Source organism: Gymnoscopelus microlampas (assembly GCF_963454915.1).
Source record: "Gymnoscopelus microlampas genome assembly, chromosome: 10".
Lineage (NCBI taxonomy): Eukaryota > Metazoa > Chordata > Actinopteri > Myctophiformes > Myctophidae > Gymnoscopelus > Gymnoscopelus microlampas.
Window position 1 is genome coordinate 1,643,227 of NC_139947.1, and position 21,321 is coordinate 1,664,547.

The 21,321-nt window shown below is 42.1% G+C and overlaps 1 protein-coding gene across 1 annotated transcript in view; it reads left to right on the forward strand.

Moving 5' to 3' along the window:
• Positions 1–20,791: 20,791 nt before the first annotated feature.
• Positions 20,792–21,321, forward strand: part of LOC311053303 (uncharacterized protein) — a gene marked incomplete at its 3' end in the record, with an annotated part of 30,187 nt that continues 29,657 nt past the window's right edge. The window contains exon 1 of the mRNA XM_084068764.1: positions 20,792–20,887. Coding sequence (XP_083924890.1) covers positions 20,866–20,887 — 22 coding nt within the window. The 5' untranslated portion in view covers positions 20,792–20,865. The remainder of the gene's footprint in view (positions 20,888–21,321) is intronic.

Sequence of the window (21,321 nt, forward strand, 5' to 3'; positions counted from 1 at the left end):
GATGGGTGCTAGCCTTAGGAATATGATTGATGTTGTTGATGGCCAGTGTCTCTGTGTTTCTCTGCATATATCTGCATTCTATATACAGTTTTAACTTTAAAGGGACATTAAGCATGTATACAAGTCTTACATCCATCAGTGTTTGAGGTGATGAAAAGGAAATAGGCTGAAGCTAAACATTTATGATAGCCTATCCTTCCTTAAATGTATAGCTCTCATTATTAACATTAAAAAGATATGCCAATAATAGAAATACCAGATCCTTTAGATTGATTGAAGTTTGCACAGGAAAAGGTACCAGTACAGTACATGAGTTTACTGTTACAAGGTCAACTAAAATGATATAACCAACCAAAAAAGCCTATAGTAACTGTAGTTACTAGTTACTTTCCATCAGTGTTTGAGGTGATGAAAAGGAAATAGAGTGCAAGAATAATTGTCAGACAACACAGGCACAGGAAAAGGTACCAGTACAGTACATGAGTTTACTGTTACAAGGTCAACTAAAATGATATAACCAACCAAAAAAGCCTATAGTAACTGTAGTTACTAGTTACTTTCCATCAGTGTTTGAGGTGATGAAAAGGAAACAGAGTGCAAGAATAATTGTCAGACAACACAGAGCTGCTGCTAATGTGTAGACTGAACTTCCATTAGCCTCCATTAGCTTTGTAACGAGTGCAACAAAAACACCAACAGTCCCACACCAATACAGTCTTGAAGCTAAAGCATTCATAGAAACGTATTATAACATGGCAACTTTGCACTTTACCTGAAAAGGGGAGAATAAAGTGAGTGCAAGAATAATTGTCAGACAACACAGATTGAGGATCGCCAGGCTGAACCAATTGATAATAGACACACTGTAAGGATTTAGAGCTGAGGTAAGGAGGTGTCTAATGGCTGTGCTTGAAAGCCTTATCACATCAAGAAGACAATAGGGCTTGAGGTAAGGAGGTGTCTATCTCAATGGCTGTGCTTGCTTGAAAGCCTTGACAGACAAATAATAATTCTTTGGTAAATCAATGTACATATTATTATTATTATGTCTCTTTCCCTCTCTCTCTCTCTCTCTCTCTCTCTCTGTCTGTCTGTCTGTCTGTGTCTGTCTGTGTCTGTCTGTCTGTGTCTGTCTGTGTCTGTCTGTGTGTCTGTCTCTGTCTGTGTCTCTCTCTCTCTCTCTCTCTCTCTCTCTCTCTCTCTCTCTCTCTCTCTCTCTCTCTCTCTCGGTCCGGGTCGAATTTGGGTCGAGTTGTCGGGTCCAAGCGGGTCGACAGCGGGTCGACCGGTCCGGGTCGACCTGTCTTGGGTCGACAGGTCTGGTGACCTTTATAAGTAACGTTGACGCACGTTCTAGTAGCCCTGAAACATTCAACCAGTCCAGGTGTTTGCACTTTCTCCATTAACGGCCCGTACATCTACATAAACGTTCATATTTCAGATTTAAAATGCTTACCCATGGCCATGGATGTTACAATGATGTACGGGCCCAGAGAAGTACCTGTATCTTCCGTATTGTTCAATAAAAAGCCTGTTAATCCGATCGGTAGCCATTTTCACCATATCCTTTCAACCATGCGACCCTATCGGATGGGAGGTGTATTGCATTCTGATACATTATAAATCTATGAGAAAATGGCCACCGATCGGTTAAGAATACTCTTTATTGAACAATACGGAATATACGGGTACTTCTGCGGGACCATATAGAATTGTAACATCAATGGCCATGCGGTAAGCACTTTATATTTGAAATCTGAACGTTTATGTAGATGTACGGGCCATAAATGGAAAAGTGCAAACACCTGGTTGAAGTTCGGTCGGGACAGACGACCGTCGTGTATCCATGGCTTGTTGTTCATGTATCCCATCTTGTCCGTGTAAATTCCTGAACCTCTTCTTTCTGGACAGACATAAGATCCATATAGCATCGTTTCGAGTCCTTTTGACGTGCTTTTGAAGGATATTGTCTTTGTTTTGATGTATTTTCTTCGGACATTACGGTTGCTATGGCCGTTGTTGCAGGAAGTGGTGAGGCGGAAGAGGCGACTCCATTGGTTGTAACGGGAATCACGTGTCAAAAACCGCACCACCGCTTTGAATGTATTACTGCGCTGCTAAGAAAATAGTACCGACTTTTAAACTCTAATTATAAAAATACTGCGCCGAATCAGATGTCGGTACTTTTTTTTCTTACTTACTACCAATAAATCTTTTTTAAGAAGCAGAGATTATTCAGGTCCACTTGATGGGAACGAAACTGAACGATAAGGGGGTAGACAATACGGCCTATATGCTGTAATGTACAGCACAGTGTATAATCAATGGTAGAGGATTGGGGTGTTGTTGAATTGATTCTATTTTGAAAAATAAAATAAGAATATATTGCTAAACACTTGATAAGAGTGTACACCTACTGTGCACATGCTCAGTGGGATACACTGTCTGCATGTGGGGACTTAAGGAGCCCCAAAGGCTTGGGTGAAAAAAATGAAAAAAATAAAAAGCTTTTTATTATAAAAAATAAAAAGCTTTTTATTTTTTTTAATGAAAAAAATAAAAAGCTTGTGAGGTGTCTAACTAGGGGTTTTCAGGGGTGCTGAATCTATTCCAACCATTAGTTTTGAGTAAAAAAAACTACTAATTTTCCATAGGAACATATTTTATTACATATTGCAAGAGAAATGTAAAGTAAGAAATGTGCAGTATTTATGAAACCTGGTGTCAGTCTTACTCAGCCAACTCCTCATTTTCCTCACACATTTTCTCGTCTGCCTGGTTGATGTTCTTGCATTCTCCATTACACTTGCCACAAGCAGATTAATCTCTCAAGAACAAATGTATTGTAGTGGGCGTCCGCGGAGCAGACAAAACCACGGAAAGATATTCACATTTTAACTTACTCTTTCATCATAGAAACAAGTGGGCTTATAACCAAAACGATCCATGTTCTCTGGGAGAAGTGGTGTTAGTGTTCCGTGTAGAAATATTGTTAGTGGGAATGAAAACATAGTCGCACCACCGGAAGTGATGCGCTGAAGGCAGACCAAAACCCAGGTTTCCTTGCGCACGTGTGCTACGTTTTCTTCCTCCCAGAGCCAACTGAGATAGTAACAAACAGCAGAGGTCGCTGTTTTTCCCAGATTGCAAGCCGATATACACTTGACCCCCTGCTTTTTACAGCAGCACCTGCGTGTACTACAGTCTCCCTCACAGTTGCAGCTGATTCATTTCAGTAGATAGTCTGGGGCAATGGGGTCTGTGTGGTAGGGACTGGTGCATAGCGTTCTCCCAGTTTCCACCCATAGTTGAGGACATCCAGTGGTGGCTTATCCAATGGGCTTTAGGTGCTGAAGCACAGGGCACCAACCTTGGGGGGGCACCAAACGGCGTGAGAAAAATAAATAAAACGGCGAAGAACGCCGAAATGTAGAAGCAGGGCTGCTAAAGGAGTGCTACAACATTGAAACGTGCCGGTGAAGCGTCATTCTTTTTTGACTCCCCCCCCCCCCCGTTGACAAAACGCTCCCGGGGGGGACCGAACCGGGTCCAAGCACCGGGCACCACAAAGTCTTAATCCGCCCCTGAGGACATCCAGTGATGGACTTTGTAGCAGTAGCCAGTCTCTGGTTTGGAGATATGCCCGGAGAGAACATTGTGCTGCAGCTGCTGTAGTCGGGGGCAGTTTCTCTGGTCTGATATTCCCAGCAGCAGCATGCTTGCTGAACATCTCAAATCTCAAGTCCCCCAAGTCCTTTTGGTGGTTTCCCGTGGTACATGAGTTTGAAGATTTCACAGCCGGCTGTGATGTGATGATGGCATCTTTCTGGGCTTGGATGTCAAGAAAAACGTCCATGGCTGTCTCGGCTTGGTCCATCTTGCAGAGTTTACGTAGTATAGTTGGTTTACCAAAACCAAAAATTGCAGACACAGTATCACAGCCCGAGAAGCTGTGTAAGAAGAGCAGATACTTTCTGTATTTCTCTGGGAGGGCCTCTTGGATCTTTGCAACATCGTAAGAATCATTTTTTGCTGCTGTGATGAAGACGGAGTGGTCTGCTTTATGATGAATGAGCATAACCAGGATGTCCATATCCTCAGCTCTCACCTCAACAGCAGACTCTCTTGCTTCATCTAGAGCTACCTGGACGATAGAAGTGTCTGCATCATCGGAGCATTGCTGTACACAGATTCCAAAGTCCAAGTTCCAAATTCCATACTACTGAATGTCTCACCAAGTAGCAGGATGAGCTGGGCCTTGTTACTCTTGTTGTCAAGGAACTTTTCTCTAGGAATAATGTTTTGGATGTCTGGACGAATCTGGATGTCACAGCATCCATGCTTTGTACGTCTGACGTGATCATGGTCCTTGGTCGAGTTGACATATCCGTCAAAGACCACAGTGATCCGGAGGTGCTGGCTCCCCATGGCCTTCACAAACTGAAGGTGGTTCTCAGCTATGTCCTTCCAGGTGAGGTTAGCCTCCCACTTGACATTGTGCCATTGTGCCATCCACCATCAATCACAAGGCTCGTGCATGGGGGTTGCTCGACAGGTTCCACAAATGCCTTCAGGAACTTTGCTAAGGCAGCCTTGTCTGGCTTTCGCATCTTCATTTTTTTGTCAAAAAGAGACATCGGTGTTGGCGTCAACTCAAATAGTAGAGCTTCTTTGGTCTTGATTTCACGCTTGATGATGATGAGGCGGTTGAAGAGCCTGAGTGAGTCAATAACCAGCTTCTCCCCACTCACTTTCGGTCCAGATCTGAGGGTTGCTCAGACTTGACCTTGTACTTGCATTGTATCAAGAACAGTTTTCCCATCCATCTTGGCCTGTGTGGCTCTGCCAATCTCCTCTGCCTGACCCGCGTTTACTGGGTCTCCGGGAGGGGAGGCATGCGTTAATCCGACAGACCTTTTCTCCGACTATGTGGCATCCGCGTGCGGTTAGGGTTAGGGTGCGGGTTTGGTTCGGGTTTAGTATTGGAAACGTCGGAGCGCTGCGCTGTCGGAGGAATGCGCTGTCGGACTAACGTACTGCACCCCTCCGGGAGAGCTACTAAACCCTGTAGAGAAAGACACCAGGGTCTTCCTGTCTCGTGTGTTATTGAAGGGGTTTACTTCTTCCAACCATCCAACCATGGCATTGACAGCATCGTTGCTGTGTCTTCTGATTAATGCTGCATCATCCACACTCTAAGAATAAGACAAAATCTGTGCATAGCCTTTTTGGGTGACTTTTGAGAGCTTTTGAATCTCAGTCTCAGAACCACCACAGATGAAGCACCTTAAGCCACAAGCTACAGAATCCTCTTCCATGTTGTTGCTTACTAAAAGACAAGTGTCATGATTGTAAGCAATAGGCTAGACAAAATTGATATTCTAAATTCACAGTAATCAAAAGTTTTGCCAGCAGAGAAAAATAAATGCCAAAAAGTAGATACCATACCTTAAAATCGTCCAGAAATATTTACCAGGATGCAACACTCCCGCTCCTTCCCCACATGCAGACAGTGTATCCCACTGAGCATGTGCACAGCAGGTGTACACTCTTATGTGTTTAGCGATATTTTCTTATTTTATTTTTCAGAATAGAATCAATTCAACAACACCCCAATCCCCATACCGTTGATTATACACTGTGCTTTACATTACAGCTTAACAATAACCAATATACCAATATTAGATGGCATGGGAAAGATTTTTACTCAAAAATAATGGTTGGAATGGATTCAGCACCCCTGAAAACCCCTAATTAGACACCTCACAAGTTCATTTTAGACTTTTTTTTTTTTTTCATATATTTCACCCAAGCCCTCTGAGCTTCTTAACTTTGATTGGCTCTCCAGGATTTTCCACGAGGATTTGGGTTTGCTTTAATTGAGAGGTGATTCTAGACACCTATAAGAACACATTGGTGAAGAAAGCTATTGGTAGTACATTTTTTCACATATGGTCCAAACATCTTGCTAAAATTCCCTAACTATAGGGGGCGGGGCCACATTCCACACCGAGCCGACGTCACTGCCCAAATAATCAATACTGCTGTTCTCGGCTGAACAGAAGGTGGAGCACTCGCGCACATTTCCCATCATCATCATCATCATTTATTTAACTCACGACCATATTCACATGGTATGGAGCACAGATATCATACATTTTCATTTCATAATATTCATACAAACATACATAGCAAAAGGCGAGCCTTACTTAAACAGAGGTAGAACATTTTTCAGAAAAGCACCTAATTTATAAATAACTCTTTGCTTATCACATTGCAATAGTAGAATTAATTTCTGCATAGATGGGCGAGTTATATAGTACTTTGGCAGATATTTTTGTCTGAAACTCATAATGGTAGTGTTTTTACACTCAAATATAACATGGAACTCATCTCCAACTTGATTTCCATTACATAGATTGCATAGCCTCTGGCTTCTTTCCACTCACCAGCATTAACATATATACATGACATCGTTCACTGTTGAAAATGGGTGGTCTTCCCCTTTAACAATGCAATCAGAAAGCAAGGTCATTTCTCTTATAGCAGTCAACTGAGAAAAAACTAAAACAACATACTCATCTTGCAGTGAAATTGAAAAGTGAAAAGTGTCATTGTGCTTTAAGCAGAGACCAACAGAGGTTTATACTTATGGGACTTACTGTGCACTTGCTTGGCATGAGATTAAGTCCACAATGTATTGCAGGAGCATTTCAAAAGCAGGCACGTTGCATTATGCAGTAGATCGCCTCGTTGTGGCATCGTTAGCTTGGTAGCTCCCTAGTGGTCAGAACGGAAGCGGAAACGTGATCCACCGGTACACCGGATTCAAGCTCCCCACCGCATATGTATTTTATGTGTAGTAGCCTAATCAGCAGTTGAGCAAAATTGTATAACATGTACTTTTTAATTAATTATTTGTCTGTATTGTCTTTATTGTTAGATGAAACATGCCTAGAACAACCTAAAATCAAAATTATAAGGTAATTGCTAAATAAGTGCAATAATCCGATTAATCATTTAAAGGTAGGGTAAGTGATATTTTTTGGTTAAAACAAAAAGTATTTTGTTAAAAGGTTAAAGCACTATTTTCTGATAAGTAATCATTGCTATAGAGTGTTTGTTCAGTAACAGGAGTCTCCCCGTCTCTCCAGCTCTTTAATAAACAGAAAATACATTTTCCGGTAGGTGTCAAAATCTCAGCCAATCAGGAGAAAGTACCCATTTTGAAGCTTCATTTTTAGTGTTCCAGTTCCAATTTTGCCTGCTCATTTCTTAGTGTCATCACTTCCAATTTCACTTGTTTAATCTATATCCTGATTGAGTTCTCTGTCCTGATTGGATAAAATTGGAAATGAAACTGAAACGAAAATGCATTTTCTGTTTTATAAAGAGCTGGAGAGACAAGGATACTCCTTTTACTGAACAAACACTCTACAGCAATGAGTACGGTCAGAATATAGAGCTAATTAACACTTATTTAAACCAAAGAAAATCACTTACCCTACCTTTAAATAATCGCCCAATTAATCGATTATGGAATTAATCGTTAGTTGCAGCCTTAATACACTGTTGCAGTCAGTTTGTGTTCCACAGGCTAATAGCCCCGCCCACCTCGCATGTCTCTCCCCCCCCTCATTAATTAATTGAATTTGCTCCAGGTGTGTAAGCTCAAGGTGTGTAAGCTCAGAAGTGCATTAAAGTGGGCATTGGGCAAAAGCAGTGCCTCCGCAACCGTTTTGGTTGAAAAGATAGCAGTAGTGAGCTCTGTTTGGCAATACAAGTTATATTTTGGTGAAACATTCAAGAGAAAGATTTTTGACTGGTCAGAAGTATATTAACGTGGATGCTGTTGTGCTTACACGCACGCATGCATGCACGCACGCACGCCATTTTTTACATCGAGGTGCCCAGATGTCCCTAGTGCCCACCTATTCTGTATCCAATTTAGCTGCCAATCCAATGGGTCTTATCCAGGAGTATACAGGAGTGTACATGGTACATGTCCTTGACGAGTGCCTTAAAAAGTTGATGTCAAGCCTCGACAAATGTCTTTGATAATTTGATGAGGATAGACTCATGGTTTGGAAATGGAGAATTTATTTACAACTGAAGTTCCTGCAACTACCGAAGCTATAACACAGCAAACACTGCATAAAAAAATCTAACGTTCAAACATTATGTTTTTCTCTTGTTTTGTCTTTTCCCCAGACTTCCTGCACCTCCCTGTGTATAAAGAGGAGGTTTCCGCCTATGAACAGGAGATGAGCTGCAATCTGGTCCAGGAGGAACCACAACCTCCACAAATTAAAGAGGAACTGGAGGAGGGGAGCTCCAGTCTGGTCCAGGAGGAACCAGAACCTCCACAGATTAGAGTGGAACAGGATCAGCAATTTCAAAGACCAGAAGAGGTTGATGGGTCAACGTTGACATTACTAGCAGTGACAAGTGAAGATGATATCAGAGTGACAGAGCCTGTAGCCAGAACCTCAACTGCACACATGAAAGCACAAGCTGATGTAGAGAACTGTGCAACATCACAACCAACTAGTGATGACCAGCTCCCCTCTTCACACTGTTCTGAATCTGACATTGAAGACAGTGACTCTTCACACTGTTCTGAATCTGACACTGAAGACAATGATGACTGGGAGGAGACCAGGGAAGGCCAGTTTGCTTTAAACACCCTGGAATCATGCAAAACACAAAATATGGATGGACAAAGATTGTCTTTGAGCAACAAGCTGTCCCAGGACCTGAAATCATCAAAACAAGCTCACTCCATAAAGAGTCAGACATTGAAGAAAATGTTTAGCTGTACAGAGTGTGGCAAAATGTTTACTGTAAAGCAAAATCTGGAGAGGCACAAAACAATTCACACAGGGGAAAAGCCCTTTACTTGTGTAGTTTGTGAAAAGGGCTTCATTCAAAAGGGTGTGTTGAAAGAACACATGAGGACTCATACAGGGGAAAAACCCTTTACTTGTAGAGTTTGTGAAAAGGGCTTTATTCGAAAGGTTGCGTTGATAGTACACATGAGGTCTCATACAGGGGAAAAGCCCTTTACTTGTAAAGTTTGTGGCAAAGGCCTTATTCACAGGGGTGCGTTGAACCTACACATGATGACTCATACAGGGGAAAAGCCCTTTACTTGTGAAGTTTGTGGTAAAGGCCTTCGTCACAGGGGTGCGTTGAACCTACACATGATGACTCATACAGGGGAAAAGCCATTTGCTTGTAAAGCTTGTGGCAAAGGCTTCACTAACGGTGGTGCGTTGAAAACACACATGATGAGTCATACAGGGGAAAAGCCCTTTACTTGTAAAGTTTGTGGCAAAGGCTTTACTAGCATTGGTGGCTTGAACATTCACATGAGGAATCATACAGGGGAAAAGCCCTTTACTTGTAAAGTTTGTGGCAAAGGCTTTACTAACAATGGTGCGTTGAAAACACACATGATGACTCATACAGGGGAGAAGCCTTTTACTTGTAAAGTTTGTAGCAAAGGCTTTGTTCAAAGTGGTGGCTTTAACGTACACATGAGGACTCATACAGGTGAAAAGCCCTTTAATTGTAAAGTTTGTGGCAAAGGCTTTACTACCAGTGGTGCGTTGAAAGTACACATGAGGTCTCATACAGGGGAAAAGCCCATTACATGTAAAGTTTGTGGCAAAGGCTTTAGTAATAGCGGTGTTCTGAAAGAACACTTCAGGATTCATACAGGTGAAGAGCCCTTTCTTTGTTCAGTTTGTGGTACAGGCTTTAATCATAGTTGTTCCCTTAAACGACACACGATGACACATACAGGAGAAAATCACTTTACTTGTAAAGTGTGTGGCAAAGACTTTACTCGTAGCGCTACGTTGAAAACACACATGAGGACTCATACAGGAGAGAAGCCCTTTGTTTGTACAATGTGTGGCACAGGCTTTAAAATGGTGGTTTCCTTAAACGACACATGAAGACACATACAGGAGAATAACTGAAACGGGTATTCTGAAGAAACACATGAGGACTCATACAGTGGAAAGACCCTTTGCAAGCAGTTTGTGGTAAATGCTATTTGCAAAGTGGTGCCCTTAAACGATACGTGATGAAACATAGGGTAGAACAAAAAAGTACTTGTAGTTTGTGGCAGAAGCTGTAGTTCCAAGGGATATGTAAAAGTACACATGAGGACTCATAAAGAAGGAAAAACATATACCTGTGCAATTTGTGGAAAAGGCATTATTCAAAAGAGTGATCTAACATTACACATGACTACTCATACGGGGGGAAAGGCCTTTATTTGTGCAGTTTGTGGCAAAGGCTTTAATCAAAGGGGTGCTTTGAACTTACACATGAGATATCATACTGGGGAAAAGTCAGGCTTTATTATTGTAGTGACCTTAATAGACACATGAGGAAACATACAGGAGAAAAACGCTAACCTAAATAAACGGGAAGGCGTTTGTGGCAAAGGCTTTGGTGTTAAGTATAGTCTAAATAAACACATGTGAACTCATACAGGGTGAAACAATCTTAAGTTTCAGGTTTATATAAATCAGGCTTAACTCACTGAGTGCCAGAATTATTTCTGGCTATTTCTGGCCAATGCAATTTTTTTTTTTCGAAGTAAAAAAAAAAGTGCTTAGGAAGCGAGATACAGCCTTTTTCAGTTATAAGTTAAACAAGGAGTGGAAGGAGCTGCAAATCTTCAGATAATGATATCTCGGGTTCTGAAAATGTTTTTATTTCATTTTTTAAACACGTCAAACACGTCATTGGCACATTGCGCTATTGCGGTAGAACACGTGAAACACATCAATGGCACTCTTTGACTGCCATGGACGCGTTTTCGAGTCAATTGCTACTTGGTCCACTTGGCCGTCGACGCGTTAGACGCGCGTTTTTAATTGTTGTTTTTTTATATAAGATCGCGCTGAGGGAGCAGTAAAACTGTAGCACACACAGATACGGAAATAACGTCATTTCCGTCTCCATTCACTCTCTGTCTGTTGGTTTCCTGCAGTTGCCTGTAACTCAAGTTCTTTTTTTTGGTCTCTCGGTGACGATCAGTGACCACTTGAAAACTACTTAAAACACAACATTCTCTCGCACTGGTGAGTTCATTAATGTATATATACTCTGGCACGGGAGAGCTGATAGATGAACAACTCTTTTTTTTTGAATAAAGCCATCTTAGTTGAGATATCACAGAAAGGTAGGCTCCATTTATGATGACTCAATCTAATCCAGGAGGACAATGACAAGTCCTTGATACTAAAGCAGAGGAATCTTATGTGTTGAAGTGTCTCTGAGAAAGATATTTAACCCCACACTGCTCCCCGGGCTCTGGATTAATGGCACCCACTGGGGCTTATCATAACAATTAGGAGCAGTGTATGTACCAATGTATTAATGAAACCTCCAGTACCTAATATTTAGGATGGGTAAATGTACTCATTGAGTGCCAATGATGTGTTTCATGTGTTTTACCGCAATGGCGCAATGTGCCAATGACGTGTTTGACTTGTTTAAAAGATATATATATATATATATATATATATATATATATATATATATATATATATATATTCTGGCTATGTGGTCCCAGTGCCAGAGATTTTTCAATTTATCTTAGATTTTCAAGTAGTCACAGAATTTTTATCTCCAGTATTATCGATCCTAGGGTGGTTGCACTGTGTGGTTTCACAAATGTCAACGAGGTCATCGCGACCTAGTTGACATTAATTGTCTACTTTTGAAAATAGCGTGTCTGAGCCAAAAATACAGCCTTTTTAATGGCACCCTCATTGCTTCTAATTGTGTGGATGGGTAAGAGGACATTCATGTTTGTGCAAATGTATTGTGACACAAATTCTGCAAAGGAGTGGGGACCATATTATTATTGATGTTATTGTTATTACCTTTATTATTGTTAAATAAAGTTAAGCAAGAAAGCTGAGTACGTCTTCCATCACTGTCTATAGTCAGTCATGTGATCACCTGTGTCAAGCTAGTCCCTGTGCAGGTTTGGTTAAAACTAGCAAATTAATGATAACTATAATTTACTAAATATATTTGCTGATTAAAGCTGCACTATGTAACTGTCCTTCGACGCCGGAGTTGAACCTGGTTTCCTGCACAAGTGCTGATTTAGTATTTTACCATTCTGAAAGTAAACTAGATAACTTTGTTAATGACTCTGAAATTGATATGGTTGGATATTCAGTCATTAGGAAAGATATGGGATAGGCATGGAGGAGGGGTGTGTATCTATGTGAGAGCGAACATAAACTTTGCTGTACTCTCAGACATAGGCAACAACTCCACTGAATCTATCTGGATAACGATAATTTATCCCAAAGCTAAACCTCTGATAATTGGTGCAATCTACAGACCCCCAGACCAAAATGTTGTTACTTAATTTAGGAGTATGTGACAGACATAGGCAGCTCAAAATTATTTTTGATTGGAGTCTTTGACAAACTTCCTCTTATTCAGGACTCTTTGGACAGTTTAGAAACCCGCCTACCAGTGACATCTTCGTTAGGCATGTTTTTTTTTGTTTTGTTTTTTTCAATCAAGATTTTCTTTTAATGCCAGAACATTGGCTTCCATCATGGAATAGAAAGCCTGCAGTTCCTATTAGCTTATATTGATGATGTCACTGGTAGGCGAGTTTTTAAACTGCCCACAGCCCTCCTCTGAGACACAGACCGAGTAGACAAAAATAGTTCCATATTATCATGAGCATTAATGAGGGCCAATCGTATGAACTTTTTTCTTTTTTAAATATATTTTGGCGGCTTTTATCCCATTATTGATACAGTGGAGACAGACAGGAAACAGGGACAGAGAGACCAGGAGTATCACGCAGCAATGGTCGTCGGGATCGGGATTTGAACCAGGTTGCATTAGAGCCTATATGTGGTATGTGTTTGGACCGCTAGGCCAGCGGGTGCCCTGTGACGTCATCCTTTGAGTAAAAAGAAAGAAAGAAAAAGTAAAGAAAGAAATCTGAGTACTGAGGACTAAAACGTGCCTGGATCAGCTGTAGGGTTGCCAACCGTCCCATATTAGCCGGGACGCCCCGTATTTGAGCCAAAAGGGGCGTGTCCCTTACGGGACTTTGTTTGTCCCGGACTCCGGTGTAAAGGGAAAAATAAAAAAAATATTTCTGTTTGCGCACAATGCAGTGTGTCTGGCTGCGTGTTTGTGTGCTGTATGCGAAGGGCGATAGGACCGCTCAGTTGACAGGGCAGGCACAGTGCTCGCACGCGTGCGTGTGTGTGTGTGTGAGATTTTCTCCGGTGGGCGCGGCTCCCCCAAAATTATTAAATCACATAAACCCAACCCTAACCCTAACCCTAAAACCAAAATAAAGTAACAAAAAAAGTAACTTTATCCGCGGGAAACCCCCACGAGGGACACATGCACGCGTGCTGCGCGCGCGTGCATGTGTCCCGTTTCCCCAGTTCTGGATGTTGGCAACCCTAATCAGCTGGTCAAATTAAAGTATTGAGAAGAACAGTGTAGTTAAGCACAGCTATGGTAACAGTGGGAGCTCATATAAAGTTGATGATGCTTTAACTCAGACAAAACGATCAGGAAAAGCTGGTCAGCGACCCATGTTGTGGGCCGTTCACACTGAGCACTATAACTATAAAGAATGAGTTTTAAAAAGTGTTCTTAGGCAAGTGGATGGCAGAGTCCACACCAACTATAAAAAAAAATACAATGGTGAAGATATAGTTATTGTTATAGTTATAGTGCGGGATGTGAGGGGAAATCTAAAAGGGTTTCACCACCACCAAAAGAGTGCACACACACTCACAACACACTGTAACTGTTAAAATGCACACAAGACCATATTATTCACTCCAATTGCCTTAAGCATGCAGGCACAGCAAACGTTTACATTCAAAACTCCAGAGACAAGCCTACTCCCTCACGTGAAACCAAGCACCTATAGGACTATGGCCCATCCGGACTATTCTTCTGCCTACACATACGTCATGTCCTAGTTTGAGCGTATAGGGGAAGGGGATCAACATCACGTGATTCCTTGGTTGACCCGGCAAAAACTCGGATGTGTCTCAAATAATATGATTATTGGCAGAATCGCGGAAAGTTTCAAATATTTGATGGTCCCATTTTCATTTTTCACAAGATTGGTGGTTGTTGCAATTATGGTGAAGTATTGTAGTGCAGGTAAGCCTACTGGGAAAGCAAACTTGTATTTATTTTTTATTTTTAATTCAGGCTGTATCGTAGTATGGCACTGAGTGGCTTAGGGGTTCAATCTCTGTTTGCTCAACTAGAACAGAGAAAGAGTAGCCTACGACACACGTTGTCTTTATTTGTTTATACTGAGATAAAGAAAAGAGCAATATCCTGTAGTAACAGAAACCCGCAATCTAGTTTGCAGACGTTAAACTTGCATGGAATACTTTCTTGACTTCCACAACTGGCTTCTGCTGTCTACGGACGTCCAAAGTATTTAGCAGACAAACATGTATGTTGTGACCATTTAGAGTCTAAATGGTCACAACATACATGTTTGTATGAGAAGGACGGGGGAAGAGGACCAGGAGACTGAGGGGAAGAGAAGAAAGAGGAACAATGGAAACGATACCATAGAATATTTGAGAGAGAAAAGTGAGAGGGAGAGGGAATTGAAGGAGAGAGAACTGGAGTTGAAGAGGGAGGAGATGACAATAAAGAGGCAAGACATTGAACTGAAAAGGGCAGAGCAGGGTCAAATGACTGAGGTGGTGAGGACGCTTCAGCAGCAACAGCAGCAACAGGGTCAGTTGCTGACCATGATGCTGCAGCAGCAGCAGCAGCAAGGTCAGGCCATGCTGAACCTCATGAGCCACATTGTAAAAAAATAGGTGCCATTGAAGGCCTTTTTGTTTTGTCATGACTATTATTTCCTTTTTTTATAACTGCAGAATGCCTTTAGAATATTTGTTACCATTACCACTGGATGTATTTTTCTGCAAGATGCTTATTTTTATATTCTATGTTTTATTTATTCCATGTGGGCTAAAATAAACAGTCACTGATGCAATGTAACTTGAGTCATTCCAGTAAAGTAAATTCGTCATATGACAAGAACAGTTTCATAACAACAGGTTGATGCTCACATTCTACATGTTTTATTGTGGCATTCGTAAAAAGTAAAATGAAGTGAAACAAAGGCAGTGTGAAAAGGGAAAACAGGTTAGCCTATGCAAAATAATCTCTCACATTTGGAGGGTCAAGGCCAAAAAACTGGGAGGTCTGATTGCCATACATGCAAGTAAGGGCATTGCGTAGGAGAGCAGACACGATGTACTGCTTTCCAACACTACTCAGACCAATTTTCATGTTCTTTTTAAAATCAATGAACTTAAAATAGTTGGCAATGTCCCCAAAAATCCACTCCACGGACACCCTGACTTTGCTCATGGCCTTGTTGAAGGCCATCATCTCTGGCGTTGGATGCGGATTGCGGAAAGGGGCCTGGAGATGGATGCGCAAAGGGTAGGCCGGGTCGCCATAAATGCACATCCTGTGACCTGCTGAATGGAACAGAAAGGTTACAGTTAGCCAACTTTCTTTTTCCTTTTTTCGATTTCCTATACCACATCCATATGGTGACCTATTCAGTGCATATGTTTCACACCAATGTTGTGAATGCAGGTATGTTACCACGTATGAGATTCAGCTATAATGAATTATTGTTGTAGGCTTTTGTTTCTTACTAGGGGAGACTGCATACTGCTCCAGGACAGGTAGCCAGCCAGACTCTGCCAGCATCCCGGCATCATGTTTCTTTCCCTCTGAAAAGATGCAAAGGAATAACATTAGCAAAGTATGGTGATGATCATAATTAACAAGATGTCCCTATTGTAGCCTGGCCAGCCAGCTAGGCTATCCATGTTGGCCTATAGCCAACTGTAAATATGTGAATATGCTGAGAATATGTAAATATACTGTGAATACAAATAGTTATGTATGCAGACTTACCAACTGGACCATACATATTGGCTATTAGCCCATTTGGGATGACTGTGGACTGAAACTTTAGGCTGTGGACCCTCTTGTGCCCATTGTAGAGGACTCGTTGGTACCGGCCTGGTCTGGAGATGGCCCGGACGGTTCCATCAATGAAACCAAAGCAATTAGTCAGTGGGGCCCCCATTTGATGGATCCTGTCTGCGTATGTCTGCAGTGCAGCTGGATGCAGAATCATTGGGTTCCACTCAGTAAGTTTGGTGTGATGTTGGTCATAGATAAACTCAAGTACAGTGTTAACTGCCATACTTAGAACCGGGACCTGACGCCCACCAAATCTTGCCATCATGTCACTTAGACGACATGGATAGGCCAGCCTCCTAAGCAGCATACAGAGGCCCTCCATCCCCTCCACCACACTTCTCTGAGGCAAGGAAAACTGTGCTGGTATTTTCAGCGCTTCAGCCAGCAGTGGGAGGTCAGCCTTCTTCACCCGGAATTCGGCAATGCATTCAGCATCTGCCATATCGTCAAGGCGGAACTTCGGGTGTCTGCAGGGCAGATCTAAATTAGTTGTAGTGTTCATGTCATAAAGGAGAAGGAACTCCTCTTCTGAAATGAGCTCGTCATCAAGAGCATAGAGCAGCTCCTCTCTTGCTTGTCCGAATGACATCTTGTAGGCCTGAATGTGTTTTTTTGGGGAGGCCATTTATATGCTTTGGGCTTGATTGATGATTGCTAGACATGTGAGTCCTTTGGGCACCTGTATTAGATCAGGCAATAGGCCCTGCTGGGAAATTCGTTGCCCTACATGGACACATCTGTGTAATGTGTTGGCATAAGCATACTCTGACAACAGAAATAACACTAATGTCATGTCTTAACCCTGTCAAATGAAATTAACTGTCACACCGTTGCAACAATTGCTTAACACCTTTCTCTTTCCAATACAGTGTAATGTGTTGGTGTAGTGGAACGCAGTGAGCTGGGATTGAACCCGAGGCTCCCACTCGCCAGTCCGACGTGTTACCAGTCATGCCAATAGGGCTGAGCCCGATTGGCAGGTCTGTTGCACGCCGGTTCTTGGCTAATTTGACTGTGGGGGCTACAATCACCCCCCCGATCTTTGGAGCGCGTCCTCGCGCTTCACACTTCACGCCGCGGACCACCGTACACAACGTTCCTCATGTCCCTCACGCGAGGATATTACGCTCCTCGTCCTGCCGACTACGCCAGATTGTAGTGGAACGCAGTGAGCTGGGATTGAACCCGAGGCTCCCACTCGCCAGTCCGACGTGTTACCAGTCATGCCAATAGGGCTGAGCCCGATTGGCAGGTCTGTTGCACGCCGGTTCTTGGCTAATTTGACTGTGGGGGCTACATTGGCATACTCTGAAAGAAGAAACGACACAAATACCATATATCATATTAACCATGTTTATTAAAACTGTTTTAGAATAACACAGATTGCTCCAGCACCTTCCTCTTTCCACTGCTGATCATGTCCAGCGCATGAAAGAAGCAAGTTATATTGGCAAGTGAAGCTGCCGCGACGGGTGTTGTCTTTGTTTATGTCTGTGTCTATGTTTGACACGTGCTGCATAGACGCGTCACCATGGAAACCAAAAAGGGGTGGGAACCCATGGAAACCAAAAAGGGGTGGGAACCCGTCGCCGACGGCTGCTTGCTTAACGGTTTTGACTGCTACGGCGATTGCGTCATAGCAGCCGCACTCCGCCTGGCGTCGCCGTACTGAAAAACAGAAAGCTTAAAGTCCCTAGTGTGTGTTCTGGAGATCACACAACAACAACAACAACAACACACGTTGGTGTGAGAGTGTGTGTGTTGGAGCTCCTCAGTGCGGCTGCAGAGTTCATGTTCAACCTCTTCCAGAGAGAGATAGAGACACTAGAAACTCTGCTGGAGAAACAAAACAAACTGCTGGACGTGATGCTACAGCCACACATCACACTACACAGAGCAGGTTGGTTTAACATGATGCTACAGCCACACATCACACTACACAGAGCAGGTTGGTTTAAACTACCTTTAATACCAGTTATTAGTGGCTTAGGTATTACTAGCTAAGTTACTAGACTATTTAGTGGTTTAGCTACTACTAGACAAGCTACAAGGCTCAGCCACTTAATAAGTACTTATACGGTATATACCAGTGGTTCTCATAGTGGGTCCTCACCAGGGGTCCTTGAGGGGGTTCCAGGGGGTCCGCTGCCAAATAGTTAGGAACCAAATTGACCTTATGTGTCTGTAACTCGGAGAGCGTGCAAATGGAACCAAATGGACCCGATTTGTAATCTCTCAGAGTTAAATTAACACTGATGATACGTCAGTCAATCAAATGGGGGTCCGTGGCCCTATTGCATATCAAACTGGGTGTCCTTGAAATTAAAATTGCTGAGAATCACTGCTATTGTGTGAGGGTCCCTGGCATATCTTTTTAGATGGGGGTATTCATTTTCACATATATTGTGATTAATGATTTAATTGCGTTTTTATCGTTGAACACCAGATTATATGAATGTTATGCGTTGATAACATTCATATATTATATGCTGTTAGGCGTTGAAGTTGCACAGGGCAGATATGGAAAATAGCCCATATACAAATAAATGTCTGACATATTTAATAACTTTATACTTTAAATAAAACATTACTTGTGGAAATAGCCGATCTACAAGCTCACAACGAGTCACATTGTGGTGCGTTGCGAGCTTTTAGATCTGCTATATCCACTATTGTTGAAAATATATGAAAATGTTTCAACATGGAAACGATTATGCAAACGTATGCAATTATCTCAAATAATAGCGATTAGGCGATTATGTAATAATGTTGACAGGCCTACTAGTAATCACTAGCGCTTTTAGATGTACAAGTCCCACGCGGTTCCTCTCATCAGTCCAGGTGTTGTTCATGATTGAGGAGATCATTGCAATCTAAGTCGGCCACACCACCCATGAAAAAATTTCAGATGCCAGACAACTAAAAGTGGGATCCAGGGACCCTCAGGGTTCCTTGAGGGGGTTCCAAATGGACCCTTTGATTGGTTGATGTACTTTATTTAGTAAGACATGAGAACAACAGTGCATGGAAGTACAAATTCACAATACAAGGTCTACTAAACTGGAAGACTCATTAAGCACTGAGCTTGTGTAAAATGAGATCCCCATGCACACAAATCATGATGACATATAAGGGACAGACAGATATACACACTACTATACAGAACGTCATACAATCAGCTTACAGGTTACTGGTATGAAGAGTGAAAAATATGAAAAAAAAGGGGAGGGGGGGTAGGTTAAGACTTAAGGTCCTTACACACCGGGGGCGCTTTTTTCATGTGAATTATACGTTGTTGTTTTTTTTACTTTATAAAGTCAATGCAAGCTTCCACGGGGCGAAAAAGGTCTTTTATTTATTCGGAACGAGTCCGAATTTTGCGTATATTTGCATAATCGCCGGTGCGTGATGAGTTGACCTTTAGACATGGGCCATTTTCGAATTGCAGCCTCCTGAAGGTGTATCTTTAGGGCAGTTTTGAAAGTGAGTAGGGTTTTACACTCCTTTACTCATTTTGGTAGGGCATTCCACATTTTTGATGAATAGCATAAGAACAAGTTCATTCCCTTTTGTTTTTTCAAATGGGTTGAACATGATTCGTGGAGCTGCCTGGTGTTATGATCGTGGACTTCATTGACGTCATGGAAGTATTTTGACAAATACAGGGGGATCCCAATGTTGTGGTGTATCTTGAAGACCAGGCCCATAGCAAGTTGTTGTACTCTGTCCTCAACTCTAAGCCATCCAATCCTAACAAAATGAGCAGAGGTTAGATGGGTTTTGTGATTGAGGCCAAGAGCTGCCTTACTAGTTTGTTTTGGGATGTTTGGAGCCTTGTTTTTGGCCAGGTTGTACAAAATATTTGGTCAATTTAATGTGCAGAAGAGCTGTCACCTCGAACAGCTGTATTGTACTTTGCAGTGTTGATATGGGCTTGCAGGTCTAAAGATAAGAACCTTAACACATAAGTGCCAGCTTTGCAGACAATACACTCTGCTTCTCATTGGTCACGACCAAGACGAAAACACTGATACTTAATTACTTTTTCTGCATTTCGGTGAAACGGCATTTGCGTTGGCGGTGCATTCGTGTGTTGTATACCAGTGGTTCACAACCGTTTTCCTTGGATCTCCCCTTACATCTGACAAAGCTGAGACCCCACATGTACGTGCACGTGTAACGCCCGGGATTCAAACCTGGCAAATTTGTGTTACAGTAGGGTTGTATGCCGTCAATTATGTAAATGACTTACTAAAGGTCCAGGTTCTAAAAGAGATATCATGTCATGCGGCCCACTGAAATGCCCAGTTTTTTTTTTAAATGACTTAATTTGGGTGGTATGATGCAGATATTGTACATAATGTATTTCGAAGAAAATGTGTGTGCGGAGACTGTATGTATTTTGTTGTTTATTGTGTTTCACATGCATGAGTGGACCATCACTACTGCATTCATTAACATGAGCGTGAAAGTGAAGCGACGTCCGTGCGCTTACACTTGCACGTCTGGTGCATGTGGGACTAAAATTCTACCACTGCCAGTGTACGTGATGTAATTGAAGACTTTATTATGAGTTGCTGATGCTACCTCTTCGCTTTTTCCTTTCTGTGTAAAGAGGTTTCCCCTGAACATGAGGAGGAGAGGAGCCCCAGTCTGGTCCAGGAGGAACCACAACCTCCACAACATGAGGAGAGGAGCCCCAGTAAAGTCCAGGAGGAACCACAACCTCCACAGATTAAAGAAGAACAGGAGGAAGAGACTGCTGTGTCAACATGGACATCACTACATAAGAAGATGAGGTGCAACACTCTCTCAGGTAAAAAATTAAACAAAGTAGATCACGTTACATTGTTTCTCCAGGTTTCTCCCTATAACAATAAAATGCTAGCTAGTAATTTAGCAGGCTGAAAGCATGTGAACACTAAAGGTCATTACACACCGGCGATTATGCGCAAAATTCAGACCGAATAATTAAAAGACGCTTTTTCGCTTCTCTTTTTCGCTTTATCGCTCCATGGAAGCTTGCATTGACTTTATAAGGTTTTAAAAAAACATATTATTTGCATGAAAAAATCGTGTGTAAGGGCCTTTACTCTTTATTCTTTAGATCTGAGACCTCAACCTTGCTGAAAGGCAAGATCCTAACTATTGAAGGAATGAGGGAGAAAGACAACCCAGATGAACTTCCAACCTGAGGCCTTTTATTTAAGCTAATTGTATTTGAATTATATTAATTGCTTTGGTGAAACT